This window comes from Zonotrichia albicollis, chromosome 1 (genome assembly GCF_047830755.1).
Source record: "Zonotrichia albicollis isolate bZonAlb1 chromosome 1, bZonAlb1.hap1, whole genome shotgun sequence".
Classification (NCBI taxonomy): Eukaryota; Metazoa; Chordata; class Aves; order Passeriformes; family Passerellidae; genus Zonotrichia; species Zonotrichia albicollis.
This window is the reverse complement of record NC_133819.1, coordinates 50,624,437-50,648,403: the sequence shown is the minus strand read 5'-3', so window position 1 is coordinate 50,648,403 and position 23,967 is coordinate 50,624,437. Positions and strand designations below refer to the sequence as shown.

At 35.9% G+C, this 23,967-nt stretch overlaps 1 protein-coding gene across 1 annotated transcript in view; it reads left to right on the top strand.

Moving 5' to 3' along the window:
- Nucleotides 1–23,967, top strand: part of CNTNAP2 (contactin associated protein 2) — a 1,022,680-nt gene that overhangs the window by 614,195 nt on the left and 384,518 nt on the right. The window contains exon 10 of the mRNA XM_005485915.4: nucleotides 14,104–14,275. Coding sequence (XP_005485972.2) covers nucleotides 14,104–14,275 — 172 coding nt within the window. The remainder of the gene's footprint in view (nucleotides 1–14,103; nucleotides 14,276–23,967) is intronic.

Here is a 23,967-nt window from a genome sequence, read left to right as displayed (position 1 = left end):
ACAGGAAGCCAAGTCATTTAAACATTATGATCTGATCATTGTAAACTGGATACCAGGTCAAGAAATTTCAGACTTTCTGTTCCTATAAGTGCTATCAGTTATTGCCTCTCTCTGCCCTTCTTGTCTTAAACAAAGGCCTTTGGTGACATTTCTTCACTATGCTAGAGAGTGTTAGACTTGGATTTCAGTGTTAAACACTAAGGATTGGTTAATCAGATTTCTTTCTGGAGATGCATTTTGCTCAGATGTACTGCACAATCAAACTTAGAGAATCACCATCTTCTAATGATTGCTGTACATACAGTTGATTGATTCTGGCAATATCCTGCTTTATCTCACGTTGTCTCTCCTCTTTACTGCTGTCATGCATGTGTGTGAAGTCAAATGGAATGCATATATTCCCATGGGTGTCTCCCAGATTAGACCTGGACTTCATTTGGTTCTTTTCTTTTGTGAATATTCCAGTGAGCATCAAAATTTACCAAAATATTTCTGCTTATTGAATGTGCCCCACACATTCTTACCCAAAAATCACAGCTTCGTGAGTGTTGACTTCTGCCAATTGCCAGCATGGAAATTAAATGTACCACACATGGACATACAGAAATAGGACCTGGCTGTGACTGATACTGTATAGAAGCACATTGATTTCTGGTGGTGAGAAAATGAAGAGTGGAATGCAAATAATGTGTTTCTGTATATAGCAGCATTATATGGTTGTTGTCATTTCACACCTGATCTCTGACAACAATAAGAGAAAGCTTATTTTTATTACTCAGGAATACAGGGAAATGTATTATATTTCCAGTTTTTCACTTGCATTTCAAATTCTCCTTACAAAATATTTAAGTAAAAAGGCAAAATAGAGGCAAGAAAAATTTTTAATTCAGGGTATATGATCTGACAGAGCCTAGAAATTATATGCATAGTCATTTGCCACCTGTCTGTGTAATTTATCTAAGTATTGTTTGAGTCATTATGTTCAAGGCTAGTTTTCAATCCCAAGTGCTACAAGGACTTCACTACTTAGCACCTTCTCAACACAGACAAAATTTGTTGATAACAAAGTTAGATAGGATGTAACAATGGGTCTCCTCTGCTCTGTTGCCTTGCTATTTAAAGCAAGGTATTGTATTATCAAGATAATGCTACCAACAAGATAAGATAACATAGATATTTTGGGAGAATAATTCTTTTTTATTAAACTTCTGTGTACATGGACTGACATGATTTCTTGAAAAAGGAATTATGGACTTAAACTACAAATGTAAAACCACTCTTTTTCTCTTTTTTTTTTTTTTTTTTTTTTTTTTGAAGGGACATTTATAATTTTAAGGCACATGTAACCCTGTATGAAGTCAGTAATGCAGTTCAGATTATCTAAGCATCTTTATTAGTTTGCCAAGAGGAGCTAAGTGACTTTTTTTCTCTTTTATCTTGTTTGATTGCATATGCTTGCTGTTCTGGCCACTTTAGACACAAAATTCAGAAGGCTGGTCTTTCACTTTTATCAAATTCAGACATCCAAGCCATAATCAGAGAAAATCCTTGTGGTTATCTCTCTGTTTTCTAAACCAAGTGAATCTTTAAGTGTTATTTCACTAAATACAAAATTATTAATTGGATGGGTGTGCACAATCAGTGAACAAGTTAGCAATACTTAATATCCTTGAAATACTCCTAGTTTCCTCTCAGCTCTATTTTGTTTTAGTATAAGAGCTTTCTGAAATGTTTGGTTCCTCTTCTCTTCCCTAGACATAAATTTGCTGGCTTATCCAACTCCAGCATCCCCATAATAACCTTTACCGTTTTTGTCTTACCCTTATCTCCTCTGCAAAAACTCCTTTTGTTCCAAATCACAACAAAATCACCCTGGTGTAACACAGCATAACTCTCCTGTAACTCCTGTGCCCTACCTTTCAGCAGAGTTCATCTAGAGTCAAATCCCTCATCTTTTTCAGAGCTTCCCCAGAATGCCTATATTTCATAGAGCAAGAGCAAAAAATATAATCCACAGTTTTTGCATCCCCTGCTTCAATTTCCACAAAGATCTACCAAAGCAGTACTGTGAGGTGTTACTCTAACAGCCAGTAAAGAATGCAATAGGAAGGGAGTGGACAATAGGGCAATTTACATTATAATCGATTTTCCTGTTCTTTCCCAGGAAACAATAAAGAGTGTTTGTACATAAATAACTGGAACTTAATGCCATACATACAGCTCTGGGCTTTCTGCACAGTTAAACACATCTGTTTCAATAATTTGTGTTGTTTGAAAGAAGCTATCAATAACTATAGAGAAAAAGAGAATACAAAAAAGAGTTCAAATGCAAGAAGGAAAAAACACACAAGGCAGAAGCAGAGATTGGCTACCCAAGAGGAATATAGAGTCGTTGTCCATAGTTCAGAGCTGAAACTGGAAAAACCAAAGCACAGCTAGAGTTGAAGCTCCAAAAGTTTAGAGAAGGACCCAGTCTTTTCTTGGAAGAACATGATAAGAAAATGAAAGGTAACAGACACTGATTAAATTCAAGGACACGTTTCTCAGCTATGAGAATGTTCTAGTCTATGTACAGTTTGTCCACAGAAGTTCTGAGATCTCCATCCTCACAGACAGTGAACTGGACGCATCCCTAAGCAACCTGCTCTAATTTGGTGTTTCCTGAAGAGCAATTTGAATCACCTAAAATGAAATTGGTTTGTGATTTTATAATTTTATTTTTCATAAATTTCTGTAATTTTGATCTTTATTTTCATGTTCTCTGAGGTCTCACTGAAGAAGCCAGTGTCCATAACAATGGAAGGTAACTGCCTGATGCCTGCTAAAGACTTTAGTTGGATTTCCAATGAAAATAAATATTTTTAATTTCATGCATCATAACTTCTATGATTATTTTGAATATTTAAGAGTATAAATATTGCATTAATAGTTATACTCTTAAAACAACAGTTTTAAGGTTATAAATATTAGTGTAATATTTATACAATACAAAACCCCCCCAAAAAATCTTAAAAAGTTAAGATTTCTTTTATACTTGGGTAGCTGTCATATTCTTTGCATATCATTCCTCGATTCACGGCTTCAGTCATTTTGGTAGGAGTCATTCAGCATTACCGTAGGAGGAAATCCATCGTGGAGGCCGTATATCAATAACACTATTTTCCCTGAGTACTTTAAAGTGTATATTTCCAAGAAAAGAAAAGAAAAATCTTTCTTTCAAGAAAATAACATAATTCCTTTGCATGTCAATCAATCAATATCATGCATCCTGAAGCACTTTCAAGAGAAGATTTAATAAGGCTAGGGCAATTTATCACAGTTAAGTCCTGTAACTTGCTATTCAAAAAAACTCTCATTGACTTTATGTTGAGTCACTACTCTATGAGGCTTTGCTGCTATGCCTGCTGTGCTTTTGAACAGTCATCCATGGTGTTTAAGAAATCTCCTTTGTGTCATTGGGCTTGATATTTCTCCTGGGAAGAAAAAAGAAGGATTATTTTGTGGTTTAATCTTGACGTTTCATTCAATTTCTTTGAAAACAAATTGCCTGATGGTTTTTTCATCATTATTAAAAAAGACAAGAGATTGAAGTTAAATTAATTTTTGTATTGTACAATCTAATGTATACTGTATAGATTCCTTGTTTTGAGTGAGCAGAGTTGTAATAAAGTAGAGGTTGGATGAGCTGAAAAAGAAGAAATGCACCATAACTCAACAGCTGGAAACTTTTCATTAATTTCCTAACTGTACAAGATTAAAGATCAGTTTCTAATTTTTCCTTTTTTCTTTCTTTTTTCTTGAGAGAGAGGGAAATAGCAATTTAGGAAAAAATAGTTAAAGAAAATGTGACAATGTTAGTCCTTTCCAACATTCAAGTCCTAGGGGTAAGAAAGAAATACACTCTTGTTTCTTTCTGCTTAGTGAAATGTTCCCACTCCTATGAGCTTTAAAGAATTATGGAGATTACAGAAAATGAATTTTATTGTTATTATTTTTCCCAGAGTTCATTCTGATTAATTTTATGCATTTCTTCCAAATATTAAGTTGAAAATGCACTGCTATGTGAGTGGTTTCCATCTACAATACATGTACGAGTTGATAACTTTTCACTTGAAATAGTAACAAATTATGTGCTACAGATAAATCAGTTCCAATTCAGAAAGGAAACAATGTGTGTGTTTTCATTGTAGGGTTTCTCTGATATTTTTCTATACATTTGGAAAGACTGTTGACTCCAATCTAATTCTATATATGCATTTCTAAATAGGAATAAGAAAGCTAAATATTTTTAGCTAATAATGAACACCTGAAAAGGAAACAAACAAGAAAAGCCAAAAACCAAAATTTTAAAAAAATACACAAAACACCAACGCAAAAAAAGACATGACCTCTCCCCCCAAAAATACCCCAAAACAAAATACCCAGATATAAAGTTCTCTTCTACCATTGAATTAAAAACTGTATTAAGTTAAACCAATCAGTCTGCCTAAATGTGTCTGTAATTTAAACAGTTTATAAGTAACTCATAATACAAGCAAATGGCATAGCTAGTCTATTAAAAAGAGCAGTGACTAACAATGACTACTAATTGCTGTGTATACATTTTAAGTGTCAAAATCATCATGCAATTTTCTCTCTTTGCCTTTCTTTGCTCTTGTCTTCATCTAATACATATAAAAAATGCAACTGATAAGAAAAAAAACATTTTCACACTTTTGATTCATGTCTTTACAGTTATTCTAAGTCTTTAAAGCTATTATTAGCTGAAAATGTAGAAGAGCAAAAACTTGTTAATCAGTTCTGTAGTTTGTAATGCTATGATTTTAAATTTAATTGCTATATCTATTGTACAAGATTCTAATAAGCATAAGGACAGCCTTTACATTTAATTTGGTAACATTTTATAGAAGTTTCATTAAGCACCATGTAACTTAATGTACTTAATTGCTCAAATTATATAATTTTATGTGAATATGTGTAAAAAAAATATGATTAATCTAGGAAAATCTAAGCTTAGCCCAAAAAAATGGAAATTATCAGGATGACTTAAAATATTCCCTTTTTTAAAAACTTTTTTGGTTTTCCTCTTAAAAATCAACAATGTTGTTCTTCAGTATCACTTGGCATATTTAATGGACATCCTTAGTTTTGACTTATAGAGACCATCTATGGGGTGATATACCTAGGAGATGAATATGAAAGTACATAAATAAAGTATAAATTGATTGATATTCTTAATGTAGTTTTGGGAGTCTGATAAATTAAAGTCTGTAAATTAAAATGCTGTAAGATACTGTTAGCAGAAGTGTCAGAGCAGACATTTAAGAGGCACTGAATATCAGAATTCACTTCAAATCTGATCACTTTTCCAGTGATCAGAATTTATTAACAACCAATCTCCAAGCAATTCTTTGGAGTCAAAAGATAATTCTATTCTCTTGGTAAATCTCTGGAGAGGTTGGTACTGTCTGTAGTTATGGCTGGCACAGGATAATAGGAGCTCAGTGAGAAAACTGGGAATACTGGAGAATGTTCAGTGGATGGCCTGAAACTAGAAATGGTGGCTAAGGTACCTAAACCAAATCTCAATTCTAAACTGGTGCAGTTCACCTCAAAATGACATACTGTGGTCATGCAAACTGTAGCTCAAAGGATTTGTCTTGGGTGGTTAGCTACATATCACTAAATGCTTTTATTTTGACACCTTTGCTAACTGTACTGAAATAATAATTGTTAATTAAAATATAAATCTCTTAGGTGGAAGTAAATCATGTTAATCTGTTAGCTGAATTGCTTCGATGCCTTCTATAGCGCTACTTCCATTTGAAGTAAATTCATGTTAGTGATATTGTAGCTACTACTTTGCAGTACGTAAAAAAACCAAATAAATTCTTGTAGCAGCAGCAAATAACATTGCACAATTAATGCCAGCTGTGCAATACTCACACTCTTCAGCTCTTAAAGGCACTAAATAGGGAGAGAGTATTTTGTGCTGCTTCTATGTCCCTGACTGTAATTATCTCTGGCAATACCTAGATTTTTTTTTCCTCATTGCATATTTTTGGCATAAGTGAAGTAACAGTAACTTTGAAAATATAGTGTACATTTACTTTCTTTATTATACAATATAAAGCGTATGATAGATCTATTATATACGTAATGTACAAACTTTCTTCAATTTAACCATTATGTGGCTTTCTGTATTTTCTACCATATCATATCCTATAAAATGATACAGAAATTGCACATAAAGTGTTAGATTGACTTAAATTAGCCAAGACTGGTAATAGTGATCATTCTTACTTCTTCTCTGCAAGTCAGTAAGAGATAATTGAAACTTGCCATTACTCTTATTTGCAAGTTATTTGAAGAATTATCTAAAAGGAATATCAGGAATATCTTCTGAGTTTAGTCCAAAACAGACCTCTTGCTGCTATCATGTTTTAAGTTTTCAGCAATGCATGCATATTTTTATTAATGGACACTGGCATATAAAGATAATAAAACCTTTATCTTAAAACAACAGAATACGGTTTTATTGTTTTTAATTTTTCAGATTATATAAAAAACCTTTATTAATTTATTTAAATGTTACTCTGCTTCCTTAGAAACATTAAATGTTTCTAAAGAAACAGAGCTGGCTTTGTACTAAGAGCATAAAGCTGTGCTTAAATGCCTCATACTAAGTGAACTATTTCAAACAATATGGGCTGTTTTCCATTTGTCTTCCATTTAATGGTGTTATTTATATTAACTTTATTACTATCTCAGTGTCCTCATTTATTATTTTCACTGCCATTTTCCAAGTAAAGGATTAAATATATGTCAGATTTTCTCTTTTAACTTAGTTGCTTGTCTTTTTATTTTATTTTTCCTGAAAACTCTTTATTTATGTCTTTAGCAGCTGACTATTTTCAAACTCCATTGAAGTAGGCAGGAATTAGAGTTATTTCTGGAGAATAGGGAAAAAACATAATGCAAGGGAAGTAGAACAGCAAGTAAAAAAAAAAGCTGGAAAATTATCTGTGCATTGAATAGATAATATCTGATTTATTTCTGTTGTGATTTGAACAAGTATTGATTTTAACACCTATGTGTATTATTCATTCTATTTTACCTAATTCTTTACCTTTATGCTCTCCATTTTTAGATGCTACCATAACGTGATAGTAATTTATTTTTTTTCTCAGTAGACAAGAATGTTTTGTTTTAACTCTTAAATATCTGGGCAAAAGTGTAGCTTTCATCCAACCTACAGAAAACCAGAAAAATTTCAGAAACAATAATCAAGAGGGAGAAGTCATAAAATTTCTCACAGTCATGGAGCTGGGAGAGATAGGTTCATCTTATCCATTTCTAAAATCATTAAAATTAGTCTCATGCAATAAAAGACTGTATTTTTTCTCATCCACCACTGAGTGGTGGATCATCTTGTATTTTGGTGAATGTTGGTATATGCTTGTGTTTGTAAGGCCTATGGCTCTGAGAGAAGAAAAGTGCACAGCAGCAATTTTCAAATAGACTGTAATCATACCTGGTTTGCATACCTGGTTTGCAGGTCTTTTTCCATTAAATATTTTTATGTAAGAACACTAATGGGTAGTTTCTTTTATGAATCTAGAAGTATTCTGGATTATCAGAAAATATTTCTTTTCCATGTCAGGGTTATTTGAACTAGCATATAAAGTTTTCCTACTTAAACAGCAATTTAAGATGTCTTGGGGTATTTATTAAGACTGAAATTATTTCTCATGAGTAAAAATCATGCTTGTGTTCTGCTAAATTATTTAAATTTTCTCCCAGTAACAATAAAGTGCATGGATGTTTTTAACATGTAGTCCAGTTTCTATGTGATCTTGGAACAGACCTATGCTTGGGTACAATCTTCCAGACAAACTCTTTATTTAGAAATTACATGATTTACACATTTTGCAGGAAACAGCTTTGAAAATAGGAGAGCCATTATATTTGTAGTTACCTAAGGTTAATAATGAAAGAATTTCTTTGGCACAGAAAAATAAATGAAAAGGAAAGAGATATCAAACTTAAAGGTGAGACATGCTTCAGTCCCCACTGCAGTTCATTTTCAACTGAAGTGGTGCCATTACCATGTAACCTGGGTTAAAAAAGCCTGCTATTTTCCAACAGTATTTGGAAGTCCCAAACATATCTGAATATGAATTCTGTAGCAAACCATTTGGAAAATTGTCTCAAAACAGTTTTTCTTGAGAAGTCCACGGCTGTTCAGAAGCACAGGCTCAACAAAGCTGGTAAAAGAGACAGTTAAAAGGTATTCTTACCCTTCATTGTTACTGTCAGCAATTTTCCTGTTTGCTACCAAAGACAGTAAGACTGGCTTTTGTTTATGCTTTTGTCAGTGCTTTCAAAATTCTATTCCTTTATTTTTTTCTGGGCTGTCATCCTAGGCATTTAATATCTTGTAAAATAGTATTTCTGCAAGTTGTGTTGTGGCTTGAAGTTAGTCTGTTCACAGCTGGTTGCTCAGCTGTTATCATCTGAGTATCTTATAGACTTTTTCTTATCTTCCTGTTTCTTTCTTCAATGACTGTTTATAAACAATACCAGTATAATTACATGTTCAGATAACCTCTTATTGCTCTGCATGACCTATATACACAGCTTGGTCACATAACCCTAGAATTTCTCTGGCACACAAATAAAGGAAGTCTGTAGTGCTGTATTGGTATTCTTCATACCTCAAGTAGAGAGGTATTAGAAGCTTCTTTTTAAAAAATCTGTATCGAGAACTTGCAAGGAAATACAGCTGGGATTTAAGGAATGAAAAATGTCAATGCTTCTCCAGAACTGGCTCCAATTAATAAGCATAAAACTGATGATAAAATATTCTTAGAGAAGGAGGTATGGCTGAAGAGCAGGTTTCCAAGGGAGACAAAAAAAATCAGGAATCACACCAGTGGTAGAAAATGCTGCCAATTCTTGTGAGATCAAGTTAAATTTTTCATCATACTACAAATGACATGTACAGAGAAGATTCTGGGAAGTCCACCAGAGACTTCATTAATGCTAGCTTGTTTTTACCAAGGGGCTCGTGTGTGCCCCAGGAGTGCTAGAAGCACATCATCTTCTTGTTCTAAACTCTAGCTTTAGTAAACTCTGTTTTTCTCTCTGTATAGTCATATTTGGGTTTCTTAGGTTAGTAGTTTAGATTATTTTGGGTTATTGCATTGCCTTATTGCAACCTCTGTATTTCCATACACAAAACAATGAGGGAAAAGTAAAGATTAATTTATTAGAAAATTACTTATTCAAGAAGTTGGTGACTTTCTAACACAGAGAGACAAATTGTAGTTCCTGTTATCATTTGTCTTCCTACACTCCACCAAGCTGTAAGATGCTTAAGTAATATTTTTTTCATCTTTATTTTCATGATTATATGATTCTATGATTATCACAACAGTTCTTACAGTTGCTAAATGTGGGATCCAAATGTCATTGCAAACTCCATCCTTAGTCCTTATAGTCCCTAATACAGAAAGACAGCTGCAGTTAAAAAAAAAATTTCTAGAAATTGGAAAAAAATGTTCTATTTTAATTCATGCTGTTCATCCTGTCTGCAATGTGTGTGGTTTATTTCCTGCTCTTGGAGTAGGACTCTTCTAGTTTTCCAGAGTTACTGCCTGTATTACACATGACACTTAAAGCTCCATTATGATCTGACTGAAACAAGGATAACACACAGTGAATCTGGATTGGTAGGTGGATCAAGCTTTTCTTTCGGTGTCTTCTCCTCTTTGTAACTTGCATTACATTTCAAAGAAAATCTGAGTGCTTAATACAGGGGTTCAAAATAATATCTGATTTTACATCCAGAATATAGTATGGCATTTCATTCTGAGATGAAATCTCAGAAACAAGTATTGCATCAGGTATTGTGACTATATATACATTCCTCTGTTATTATAACATAAACATGAATGTATTTTTCCTTCAACTTCCTGTTTTAGAATGCCTTTGGTAGAACCTTGCTCAGCTGATTCAAAAAAATACATAATAGATCTTGACACTGGAAAAGGAATATGTTTTTTAACACTATAGGTGTTTTATTGCATTTGTTATAGTTCATTTAATTTGTTTATTTAATTATATTTAAGTGACTTAACAAAAGAAATAGCAATAAATTCTACCTTTTCTGATTTTTCTTGAAAGTTTGAACTAAAATCTGGAGCTATATCTAGAATTTGGCTGTTCTGTGTTTAGTACATCAGAATAAAGTTCTGGAAACAATTTTTCTTGAACACTGGAAAATTCCGATATAATCCATGTCTGACCTTTGCAGTGTAATTCCTCCCTTTGTGGTCTTTAAATATGAAAAATAAAATGGAAATGGAGAGATTCTTTACACCAGAAATTACAGGATAATGGAGTCTACCTGACTTAGACTTGTGTTTGTAAGCATAAGCATGAACATTGTTTTGGACTATGCAAACTGAATTTTATGTGCATTTTTAAAATGTACATAGTTTCTTGTCAACAAGAAGATCAATGAAGCGCTGTCCAAATTGTTCATCCATTACTTAGCCCTCCTAGTGCCAGCATTACTGTCAGATTTAGTTGGAGAACTTCATTTATTTAAAATTTCATTCACTGTGGGAAGGATGAGGAAGTGAATCATGTCTCAATAATGGGAATCTGGAAGGGGAAGGCATTTTCTTGTGTATTGAGTTAAAACCACAAGGTACTAGGTCATTTTGAGGTTTGCATTTAAGGTAGAAGCTTTGCCCCTATAATAAGAATAATCTTAAATATCCAGGTCTCACCAAAATTAATGGACATTAGACTGTATACCTGGTAGTTAGAAAACAACGTGAGTAAGACTTATCTAGTAGATTTTTTTTTGTTTTATGGGAAGCATATGGTTGAAAAAAACACATTCTTCCCTTCCCTGTGGAATGGGAATTATTTTCTTAAATTATCTCTTAGCATAACTACCTGTTAGAGCAAAGCATAACTGAAATGCTTTGACACCCAGTCAGCCCCACAGACTTATAATGAAATATGGTGTACTAGTGCATAAAACTCCTGCCTCCTCCAGTTTCTTACATGACTAGAAGCAGCAAAGGGAGTAGCAGCAAGACAGGCAAAGAAAGACATTTACATGGGAAAATTATAGTCTTCATCTATTGATAGATACAGAAAAATTCAGAATCCTAAGCTGATTAACACTCAGGGTACGCCACACTCTTGGATAATAGAGAGAATCTTGATTTATGTAGTTAGGTTAGGAGCAGCTGCCACTTCCAGCCACTTCATCCCACAACTACCTTCTGCTCCAGCCAGTAAACCCAAGGACATGGGGATTCCACCGAGGCTGAGGGACCCAGCTGCCCCTGTTCTGTACACAGGTTCAACCAATAGCAAACTGCAGAATGTGTCAGAGAGCACTAGTACAGTGCATACTTCAGATGCAATGAAGCAGAGAATCTTGTATTGAAATACCTCTGTGGTTAGTTCTGGAATGTTCTCAAATTGTTGAATCTAATAATACATTTTTCACTTAGATATTTGATTCATATTCTTTTTGATATGAATTGTGGCTCTCAATTTTTATCTTATTTTTCAGTTTGTGTTTGTTGGATGGTGGATAACCTTTCATTATATTCAGATATATCTGTATAATTTCCTTGGCTTTGAAGGGTTTACTCAAATATTAATGTTTACTCCAGTGCTGATAGCCTTGAATTTAATATTTAAACCAAAGGAATGGTGGAGGTACTCTGAACCCAAAGGTGATATGCAGGTTTCCAGCCTTGCTCTGGTACTGCACTAAAGATCTAAATGAAAATATGCTTTGTGTTATTTTGGGGATTCTTGCCTGGGAGGGGTTCTAGGGTTCAGTGACAGTTCAAAAAAAAAACACCGTATAATTATACTGAAAGAGTAAGCTGTTAAAATATAACTGTGGAAAGAGCCTGGTAGGAACATGCAAATATTGTGTTTGCATCCACCAAACAATACAGAACCAGCTTGCACTTTTGTCTCTCTCTTCTGTTGTCTGTAAAGCCTCACATAAATCCCTTTAATCAGTCTCTAGAAAGAACAACTTAAAGAAAGTAGGAGGAAGGTTTCTGAAAGCCCTGTCCTCATTTCATCAGATAAGTCACTAGCCAATGCCCTGCTGGAAAGACAATATAGATCATGCCCCTACAGCTTGATTTTTCTGCCTGTCCAAAACAACAATTCCTACAGTCCATGATTAGCACTTTTTCTGTGGTTGGTTGGTTGGATGAGGTTTTGTTTGGGGGGGTGGCATTTGATCTGATGAGGGTATTATGCACTAGTTAGGATTTGGGGCATTCCCAAGGAGCTTCTCCTTTTCCATCAAATGTGTGTTAGTGTGATGTTGTTATACGTGTGTCTCATAGCAGTTTGTGGCTTCCTGTAATAGCATCATAATTCTAGTCCAGAGCTTATACAACCTCAAGGCAAGCACGGCTTCTTGAGATACCTGTCAGAATTTACTTTTAGTATTGTCCCAGCTTAATTACTATAGCATTCCTGATAAATTCTGTGCCACCACCAGTGAACTCTGAAGTGAATGCTTACTAAAGTGAGTCAGGGAAATTTAGAAGCTACCAAAAGCAAATTTAGCTGATGGGCAGGATCACTTTAGAAAATTTTTAAAAGTATTTGTGATGATATGAACTCTCTGGCAAAGCCTTTTAGGTAAAATGTATCTTAATTAGATTTTGGCAAGATTTATGTGTAACTAGTTGTGAGGTTTTTTTATTATAGTTGCTGTATTAGGCATCATCTGACCTCAAGCACCAGTTGCTTATTTTTCTACTTGTGGCCCTCTTTTTCAGCCAATTTAACTATTTATGTGGCATATGAAAAACTGTATCCAGGAACAAAATTTAATATGAAGTTCATCACTTTTTTCTGTCACATTTTGAATAATGTCAGTTTGATAATCTTCTATTCTCCTGTCTCCAAAAATGCTATTGAAGAGGCCATAAGGCATTGGAGATTGGCAAAGTGGTTCGAAAAGTGGGAGAAGGAATGGGAGCTGTAAAATCTGTGTAAGCCACCACAGCAAACGTGTATGCCATTTTACCCTTGTCAGAAAAGTACTGCATGGCTGGCCATCTACCTACCTGAAATCTTCAACAACTTTATGAATTTTTGAGGATTTTTACCTTCTTTGCCTTCTTTTCCTTTTTCTTTTCAATAAACTCTCCTTCCCCTTCCTTCCTGCTCCCATCTTAAATGAATTCTCTTTTTCTTACAAACCTTTAATTGTTGAAGGTTTATAAGTAGTGAATTAGTTTCTCCATCCACTGTCTTATCAAGGACGTTTTTCTCAAGTAAATTGACGTGTTCACTTTTGAAGGGCATTCAATCAAACAATGGCATACAAACATGCTCTGTCTCCCTGCCTTTTAGCCTGAGCAAGACACTAAGTCATTCTCATCTTTTGTAAACTACCTTCAAACACGAGAAAATGAATGTATTCAGAGCAAAAATGAAAATTCTACAGAATGTCCTCAGATTCCTCAGAAGTGATCAAGGGTGTTAGATTTTGGGACTATTTTCAAGTTTGCATAAAGATTCCAGCACAAGTCTTGCTGGAATCTTTGAAGTATTCTTTGTCCATGAACAAAAAGACAAAGTGACAAAGACTGGAAACCTAGCTGTAGAGAAGGCAGAACTGGAAATTCACTTCATGGCTGCATTTGTAGTCAGAGAAATCAGAGAAATTAGAATGGGAGTTCTAAAATATAGCAAAGAGATAAATCCTTTTCCTCCTATTCCAAGAATATTTGTATGAGAAAGAAGGAATGAGAATCAGCAGCAGAGAATACTGGAGGAAAAGGTAGCAGAAAACTTCCATCCTTTAGACAAAAATCATCAGTTGTACTGTATAAATTCTTTCAGGTAGTTGACAATTACTTAAATCAATAACATTGCAATGTAAATTAATAACTTTATAATATTTCCTTACTACATTGCCTTTGTTCTACCCTCATCTAGGAAAACCTGTGTTTCTTTTCATTTGAAAATATCCTGGCTTAAGTCATAGTAGATGAGGTTAATAATGGTCTCCATTTTGCTTCTCTGCAGGGTTTCCTGTACAGATGAATGACTCAGATCACTCCCTATTTGAGCATTCTTTCCAAGGGTGCATGCAGAGCATTCATGTGGATGATCAGCTGGTGGATTTGCATGCAGTGGAGCAAGGAGAGCTGGGAAGCTTTGCCAATGTCACCATTGACATGTGTGCCATTATTGACAGGTAAGTTGTGGAGATATCACCCATACTCTGATACACTAACATGTTCTTCACGTTCTGAAAATATACAGTGATCCAGAAGAGGTGGTTCTGACACTGCCAGTGAGCATGTCAAGGCTACTTTTTATCAGTGGGAACCTGTGCTTAGGTGGGTAGATGGAGATGATGCCTTTAACTTGTAGACTGTGTAGGGTGCAGTAGAAAGCAACTCTCAAATCTCTCCACCCACCAGCAGAGAAGGAAATGAAAAGTTCCTCTAAGTCAGGCTCAGGCTATATGTCAATAATGTGGCTGCCTTGAATAGAGAAAACTCCTTACACATTTTGTCTGTTTCTTAGATGATTGTGAGGAGACCTTTTTTGCAACTAGAAGTTGTGGCTCCTGGCTTCAGCCCCTTCTGGCTTCTCTGTGTTTTCAGAGAAGTAAAGCAGGTCTGCATGCTTGCACATCAATGAATGTAATAAATGCTTGAACTTAATTAAAGTAATGCTTACTGGGTTTGGTTTTTTCCAGTCTGAGAAGAGTAATTGAGAATTAGGGCAGCTTTGGCACCACCTTTTCAACCACTGAACTGTATTCATTTTTGTTGCTTCTGAGTGTTTCTTTGTTGGTGAAAAAAAGAAAATACCTGGAAAGACAGAAAGAACAAGTAGCCCGACTCCTGAATGCAGGCAGCTTGGCTTATCATTAAAATTACCTTACATTAAAGCCATTGCAAGCCTGCTGAAAGGCCGAAAATGGCATTTTCAAATAGTGCTCTGAAAGAAGCAAGGAGTACTAGATCAGAGAACCCTGGAATAATTCAGATAATAACCAACTACTGATGCTCATGACACCCTCTAAAAGCCGGGCCAACTTCAAAGCTACATCAGGTAACTCAGGACCAGTTGAGCTTTCTATGTCTCCAAGGATAGATATTCGACTGGCTCAATGATTTTGGATATCATCAACAAATATATGCATAGTTGTGGTAAAGAAATGCATTCTTTTAATTTCCTACTTTATTTTGAGAGCCTCTCAGACATAGATGCTACTGTGGAAAAAACAAAATATAGCATACTGCTTTGGTCTTGCAAAATGCCTTCTCTTCCTGAAATGTAGACATCCATTTGCACTAAATGAGTTGTGGTAGGTTGACCATGGCCAGCAGCCAAACACTGCCCCTACCTTTAACTCTCTCCGTTGTCCTGAGAGATGGGGAGAAAAACACATGGAAGGCAAAAATACTTGTGTATTAAGAAAACAATTTAATAAGAAAAGAAAAAGCTTCACATGAAAACAAAGAAAAAAGATAAATTTTTTCACTGCTTTGCATTGGCAAGCAAATGTCCAGCTGCTCCCTGGAAATCAGAGCCTCACCACAGCACATGTAGTGGTTGTTGTGGAAGAGAAACTCCATAACACTAAACACACTCCTTCCCTCTTCCATTCCCTGAGGTTTTATTGCTGGGCATGCTGTTGTGCAGCATTGAATTTCCCATGGGAAACTGCTTCCAAAGCCCCTGCTTCCAGAGGCTCAGTTTGGCTCAGCTACCCCAGCTGTCTTTGGCCAACCTCTTACCCACCCTCTCCTCCTGGCCTTTAAGGGGAAGGCTGTGCAGAGAAGCTGTCCAGCAGCCAGAAGCCAGAAGAGTGATCTGGTACCGGCTTTGGTTTTATTTTTTTATGGTTTTAGCTACAGCTGGGGAACACAACACCCATGGACTGAGGGAAAAGGTTAATTTAGCGACTCCATCCCAGCCAGACCCAGTGTACCCCTGCAGTAATCTCAGGGTTACAGGACATGCTTTGGGCAGTACCAGAGAGTTGCTCTGGCATGTCAGGCCACTTTATATTGATTCTCCTATGGACCTGTTGAAGGCTGAAGTCATAATGAAAAGAGCATATGACAAGCTGGTGTTGTAGAGGTGAAGTTTGTTCCGTCTACTCACACATATCTGAAATTAAAAAGAATTTCGGTGGTCAGTACTTGTCAGTTTGACTTGGTTTTATTTTTAATATTTAGTTTTGGAAATGCAAACTGACTTGAAAGAAAGGACATGAAGATACAGCTAATTAAATCTCTGCTTTTCCTCCAGTGCATAAATTTAAGCTTATGCAACAATTTGTATTGATCTCAATGATTGAACCCATTTATGCCAGTTTCTATTAGAAAAAAAAAATCCATTATTAGAGCAAAGTTAACAAGAATTAGGGATTTGAAATATATTATAACATAATTACAAGTAACTTACAGTGTAAGTTAATTAGTATCAAAGCTTTATGATACATTTATGAAATACAAGACTTAAGGCTTCCTTTATGTTGAGCAGCTAATTTGGAAGTTGAGTTTTTGCAGAAGTTACTATTTAGAAGCTATTTCTTTGTATTACACATAATATACATCCAAATATTTCAAATAATGCCATGTGCCACATGAAAGTCATGTATAGTGGTGTTTTATGATTTGAAAATATTATTATGTTTTCTATATTTTTGTGTATTATATATTTAGTTTATTACACATATATAAACACCTGCACTCATAATGGAGTTTGGCATAAATAGCAGTGTTTTATCTGTGCATATATATATATGTATTTATATTTTCTTTATATAAGAGAATATATTCTCAGTCTGCTTCTCTCTTCTACCACCTTGGGGGCTGATATCATGCTCATAAAAGCTGAAACTCTATGACTTACATTTATGCTTTTTAAGCACAGGAAGATTGTGTTGCAAGCAGAGTAGCAGTTCTATAGTCCCAAGAAATTAGAATAATATCCAAAGAAGTTTCTTAGGGTTGGCTTTGATTTTTTCAATGATTGAGATGTAATCAAGCTGGTTGTTTTCCCCTTATATTTTATTTCTCGTTAGTTTGCACTTTAGAACAAATCCTTTGTCTGAGAAGAAACAATGCCAAGCTTTAGATCTGACTGGATTTTCATGGCTCTCTTATTAACATCTGCAGATAAGAGTTTACAAGCACTTCTACAATATGACATTATATATAACATTTTTATGCAGCTTTCTTTTAAGGAATGCCAGTACCATGTGTGCTATATATCAACTCAATTTCTCTTCCTTTGAAAGTGGCTTGTCATAGTGGGACCCTCCTGCTTTTTTAAACTAGTTTGGATGTGAATCATAAAGGCTTCAGCCATCATCATCACCAACATGGAAATGGCTTTCATAGCCACACTTCAGTAAAGACCCCCACTGGGGGAAAAGATAAGCTATCACATTGAATTATTCTTACTGCAGGCTTCTGCCATTTGGTTCAGGGGACAAAAGGTGAAGTTGGAAATGATGGCATTTTTCATCATTAGCCAGAGTGGTTAGTAAGGAGGGGAGAGTTTTCTCAGTAAGAAAATAACAAAAGTTACTGAGGGTTTGTTGAGTTTTAGGCTGCACCTACCTGAGGGTAACTGCTTCCAAAGTCCCAGGTTCTGCTGAGCTAAACTATGGCCTGGTATGGAAAAGGTTTCTGCATTTTATTTCCAGCAGTTTTGAAAAATGTGAGATGAATAATGATGTTAGAGCATTCCACTTGTACTTGGGAAATACAAGTGTTGAACCAGTGTCTTTTTATTTTGTCTTCCTCTCCTCACATGAGCATTTTTTATTGCACAGATTGCAAGCTGAGATCTAATTACAGGGGAATACCAAAGCTAAGGAACATTCTCTTTTTACCAGTAGTTAAATAGTGTAAATGCATATAATTTCATGCAGGTATGTATAATTATAAGCAGTTAAAATGCTACTGAGGAAAAAAAATAATCATCCCTATTTCTGACTCTTAATTGCCTGTAATTACATTAGCAATGGAAGTTGCATTGTTGTCACAGTTTCGTTGCTTGTGACAGCACAGGTCCCTTTTCACTTCCTTTACTTAACATTAACAACCTATCGCTGTGTTACAGTCCAGGTGGTACTGTTGTACTTTCAGATTTAAGCACAGGACACTGCACAAGAATAATTTATCCCAGCAGTCTTGAAGAATTCCAAAGCTTTGCTGTCTTTATTATAGCTAGAATAATGGATTTTAATCACAAAATCACAATGATGGAATACTAAAGTGATTTCAAAATACAATGTCAAATCTGCCATTGGAAATTATGCTGCATGTAAGCCAATTTTGATGAAAATTTCTGTGTTACATGTGAAAAAATGGAGGGGAAAATTAAAACTTTTCATGTGGCTGTTTCTGGTGTTTTATGAATGAGTAAACAGTGTGATTCTCTCTGTAACACAATGAGATGAATTAGATACCAGTTTTTGTAAATAATTTCACATTAAAGATTAATTTAAGTAATCAGATACGTGCAGCAGAACATTTCTGGGTGATTATCACTCACCTGCTGTGGGGATACACTCTGTATGACAGCTTTAATCCCATACAGCCACATTCTGTCAACTGATTTTTTGATTGCTAATCAAAGTTTGAAATAATTCATCCAAATAACAGAGCACAGCAAGCATATTGGTACATAAATATGGCCACAATGTAACTGGCAGCAAGACAAAGTTTCTTTGGAGTTAAAAATCGTCATACCAAATAGTATTAAAGTTCTTAATTTCTGGATCTATACACAGGCTTAGGATTCTGCCCTTCCTTGCCGATCTTTCCCCACATGTGCCTTCTCCTCTTCTCCCCACATCTCTTTGTAACCATACAAAATTTTTAAGTGGAAATGGAGGTGAAAAATGCCTTTCAATGAGAGAGATTCATGTGCATTTACATAATAACCTATCTCAGTCCAGAAAGGTGACTTTGTAGGCAGATGTTTTACCTCAGATGACAAAGCTTTTAATGCTCTGTATTATGTCCATTGTGTTCATTATGTAACAGAATACGCAGTGACAACTGCCATGGGGCCAGCATCCCATAGGTTCTCCTGTGAAGATGCTGGGAGGAGGATGAGGCTGTTGCAAGTGGAATTGGGAATGGAGCACACTATCATCCTCGTGGCACAGTGCCACCATTCTGCACCACCACAGTCACAGTGCCCTGGAACAGGATAAATGGGAGCACCCTGCCATCTCCCACTTCTGCAGGTGTCCTTAAATCAGCTGGAATACATCAGAGAGAAGTCATTGAGGAGCTGCTGGAATCCCTTGAAGCTGAGGGAGGGGAAGTGGAGGCAGGACAGCTCTTCTGGAGGTGCTCCACCACAAAACCAGTTCCTAGCAGGATCCCTTCAAAGTTCATCTGAGGGATTGAAATCTTTTTAGTGGATAGCCATGGCAAAACAAAGGGAGTGTACTTAAGGAGTACTCCAGAACTCTCTGTCCTCACACTCCATGTGGAGTCAGGGGCAGAAGTCATAAGAAAAGAGATGCAGAGTGTGATAGTGTTTGCAGGGGTCCTAGGATGAGGGAAGAGACAACAATGTTGAGTCCATGTTTCAGAAGGCAGATTTATTATTTTATTATATATATTATATTAAAACTATACTAAAAAAATAGAAGAAAGTATTTCATCAGAAGGCTAGCTAAGAATAGAAAAGGAATGATAACAAAAGCTTGTGACTGACCGAGACAGTCCGAAAACTGGACTTTGATTGGCCATTAATTAGAAACAACCACATGAGACCAATCACAGATCCACCTGTTGTATTCTGCAGCATCAGATAATTATTGTTTACATTCTGTTCCTGAGGCCTCTCAGCTTCTCAGGAGAAAAAATCCTAAGGAAAGGATTTTTCATAAAACATGCCTGTGACAGCAAAGGAGTTGCAAGGGATCCCAGTGCTTGGAGCACACACTGGAGCCCTGCCAGGTGCAGGAAGGATTCTTGCTCCCAAGGTGGATCAGGCCAAGGGCAGTTTCTCATTCTTGGAAGACCCTGCCATGGACTCAGGTGGAGCAGAATAGAAGTCAGGCTTCTCCTGGGAGGTATGCCTACTGTGTGGGGTGAGGAGGCAGGTCTTGTATAGTTCAGGGAATAGCTGATTACCACCTTTGGGGTCAGGAAGGAATTTTCCACTGGGGAAGACTGACTCTGGCCCTTGGCAGGTTTTGCCTTCCTCTGAAGCATCAAGCACGTGCTGTTAAGGTTTCCTCTAGGCACTCTTGGCCAGGTTGCAGCCTACTGCTCATGACCAATGAGGATGGGCAGCCTCTTGTCTCCTGCAGCACCTTTTGCCTTCCTCTGCAGCACTGAGCACAGTCATTGGCCTCTTTTGGGCCATTTTGACCTGCTGCCTGCTGCCCTTGTGCCTCCCATCCAGTGGGAGGAAGCTTTCCAAACTTCCAGGGTAGGCCCAGGGATGGCTCCCAGGGGTTGCTTCTTGTCCTTGGTGACATTGAGCACACCCCTTGTCAGGGCTCCTCAGCGTCCCTTGGGGCTCTGTTCCTGCCTAGTGCATTGCACCTCCAAGGCACCACTCATGCCCTGCATCTTTCTGGCTGTGTTCCAGTCCCTTCACCATCTTTGATGTCCTTCTAGGGATGCATTCGTGCAATTTAGCATGGTTTTTTTAAAAGATGAGGCCACAGTTACAGGGGTTCCTGCCACGAAGGCACACAGCTGCTAATGTTTACTAATCTGGTAAGACTAGCTGGGAAAGGATTTGAAGAAAAGTTAATAATAGTGGCAAACTTTTAAAATATTATTTAAATAATGTTGCAGATTGTTTGGCAAAACCTTTGCTTTTTTTTTTGCTGTCTGCTACAACATGACTAATATGGGAACAGCTTAATCAAGTGAAGTAATCTATAATTTATAAAAGTCGTGAGCAAAATCTTTGTGTGGAAATGAATTTCTTGTTTTTTCTTACGTGCATTAGTTTGCTCAAGGGACTTGATTGAATGTGCAGCTTGTATTACATTCATACATAATTATTATTTTATTCTCTTTCTCCTGTGGGGAAGATGAGAGAAGTGAGCAAACGTCTAGAAAGCTCTCTCTTGGACATGAAATTTATACTGTCCCACGATTAGATGCTAAATATTTACCTGATCCTATAATAAAACTGTTGAAACTAGCTCCCTGGTTACTCAACTGAGTTCTGAAGTCAAACTGCTTTGATGACTGTGTCAAGTTATTCATCACTTATTGCACATCAGTTCATAACTGAAAAAGTTAATATTTTATGCAGATTGCTTTTTTTTGTGATTAAGATATCTTCTCCTGGATGAACAGTGTTGCTATTCTTAATAAAACTGTCTCTACACATTCATTCTCCAAAATAAAGGAAGCCAGGTTGTTGTATCAATTTTAAAGTTTAAAAAACATTTAACCAATGCAAAGCAGTTTCAGGAACTGTCTGTATTCCTACTAGTCTTTAAATAAGACTAAAATTGTATCGTACTCTCATTTGCATTTGTTAACTATTTAATCTCTCAGATATGAATATCAGTATTTCCACTATTTTTTCCCATTAAAAGAAAGTGGATAATCATTATCCAAACAAGTAGGATTTCTGTCTACTACTGACTGTAATAGATTTGATTATATTCTATAATTAGTAGGCATGTTAATATTTGATATGTATGACATAATGTTGTAATAATTAATAATGCCATATGCTCTAAATATTTTCCTGACACTAGAAACAAATTCTTGTAGGCATTTTCTTTCTGTACAGTACAATTACAATTATAACCAGTTTTATGACTGTAGCACTGAATTTGTCATCAAGTATCAAGCTATGAGTAAACTTAACCCATTCATTAGAAGTATGTGCATCTGGAGGACAGCCAGTCCTGTTGGATTACTAGAATTTTAAATGGATATGTTATGAAGAATTTAAACCATAGAAAACCATTTCATAATCAGGCAATATCTTTCAGTAGTAATAATTTTGAACAAATGCCTCTCTTACTGAAATGTTGGGTCCATCTCTTGTTCATGCAGGCAGGCATTAAAGTCTCCAAAATAAGTCTCCAAAACTACTAAACAAGTAGTTTATCTTGCATAAAACACTGCTACAAATAAGTATAGCTCTTTCGGATGCAGCTTGACTTTTAGCAGAAATTCCTTTGCTGTATAGTTCTTTCTGGATTTACATTCTTCTTTTTTTTTTTTTCAGCAATCATTATAATTTTAAAATTAGCATATTGAACTCATGCAGAATATTCACACTGGTGAGAGTTATAGTAAAAAATAGAGTTATAAGCCTAATAGATTAGAAGTGGTCTTGCAGTAGTTACAGGTTGCTCTTTAAAACATGAAAAAAAAGCGATTACTATGCCATCATTGGAAATCATTAGTAATAGTAATAATGTCTAGATATGTGCATTAGGCTTAATACTGTCTCTGTATCTCTCCAGCTTCCTTTTCTCAAAATGAAGTGCATATTTCAGTATTTCTGCTGGTAGAGAGTGCTTGCTAGTGTTAGACTCTTTCAAAAAATGACTGTCTATCCATTGAGGAAGGTGTTATTTCCTGCTCAATACCATATTTCTCCCAGATACTGATTCCACAGATCTTTTGCAGAACAATACAGTGCCACCTAAAAGTAAATTAATGTGATCAAATTCATTTCTGCTACTAGCACATTGGACAGAACAGGTTCAACTTACTTGTTTTAAGCTCTTCTTCAGCCAGCAATATTGAATTCCTGAGAATCCCAGTATTTCTGTTGAGTTTCTCATGACCTCTTCCTTTAAAGAAGATGCAGCTAGAGAAAGGTTAAGGCCTATATTCTTTACAGTATTTACATGTGCTAATGCTCCCTAAGTTTTTGGCAGCCTGTGTGACTGGCATGGAGGACCTTGAATTCTGTATAGCCTATATAAGCAGACATGAGCATCAAAGAATGGGACTAACCACAGACAAAATACTGAGCAAGGTACTGAGAAGAATGTAGGCAGAATTTTATGGCCTAGAAATGTCTCAAATGAGAAGATACATGTATGTCATAGTGAAGGGAGAATTTAACAAACTACCCTTGTACTGTACTTCAGCACGTGACATGATTAGTTGGAGGATGCAGAAAGGTTTGACAGCAAAGAAAGGGAAGGGAGGTTTGTTTTTTCCCTTGCTTGTTATGTAAACTTTAGGTGGTGAAGCAGCCAGATGGTGTTTTCCTGTGTAAGTTTCTCTGTAGGCACATAAGGGGTTTGGGGCCACATGGTGGTTGACCAGGATGACACATAAACTTTGAGGCCGACCACAGATCTGAACTCTGCCTCTCCAGTTCCACATCAAACCTGTTTTCCAGTTAAATTGATCTTCCTCCTTGCATTATGTTGAATAGATTTAAAGCTAATTCACAAAAAGTTTATGATGCATTTTAGTATTTGTGAGTCTGCAGATTTTTGTTGTGCATCAAATTAAAAGCAGGTGGCAATTCTTGATGAGAAATTGAGTTAAAACCTAACCAGATTTCTTCTAAGAAATTGGAAAGAACAAAAGTCCTTGGAGGAATATGTGTCAGATGCTACTTGCTTAATCCTTGATATCTTCCTGGAAGGATAGTTTAAATAAACTAACTAATATAAGGTTTCAGTAAACAGGTCTTCATTCATTCCCTGTAAATGTCACCAGCAGATTAGATTATATTAGCTGTTTTTAAAAAGGAGGTACAGAAAGGAAATGAATATTGAATAGAGATCTAGATTAGGAGAGATATGAAGAGAACTGGGTTTCACCAGAAATAAAAAACTTAATCTGTGCAGTAACTGTGCTCTTTTTTTCTTGTTATTATTTTTATAAAAAGATTAAAAATAACATAAGGTGGAGCTTTACCTGAGAGATCCCAAAAGTA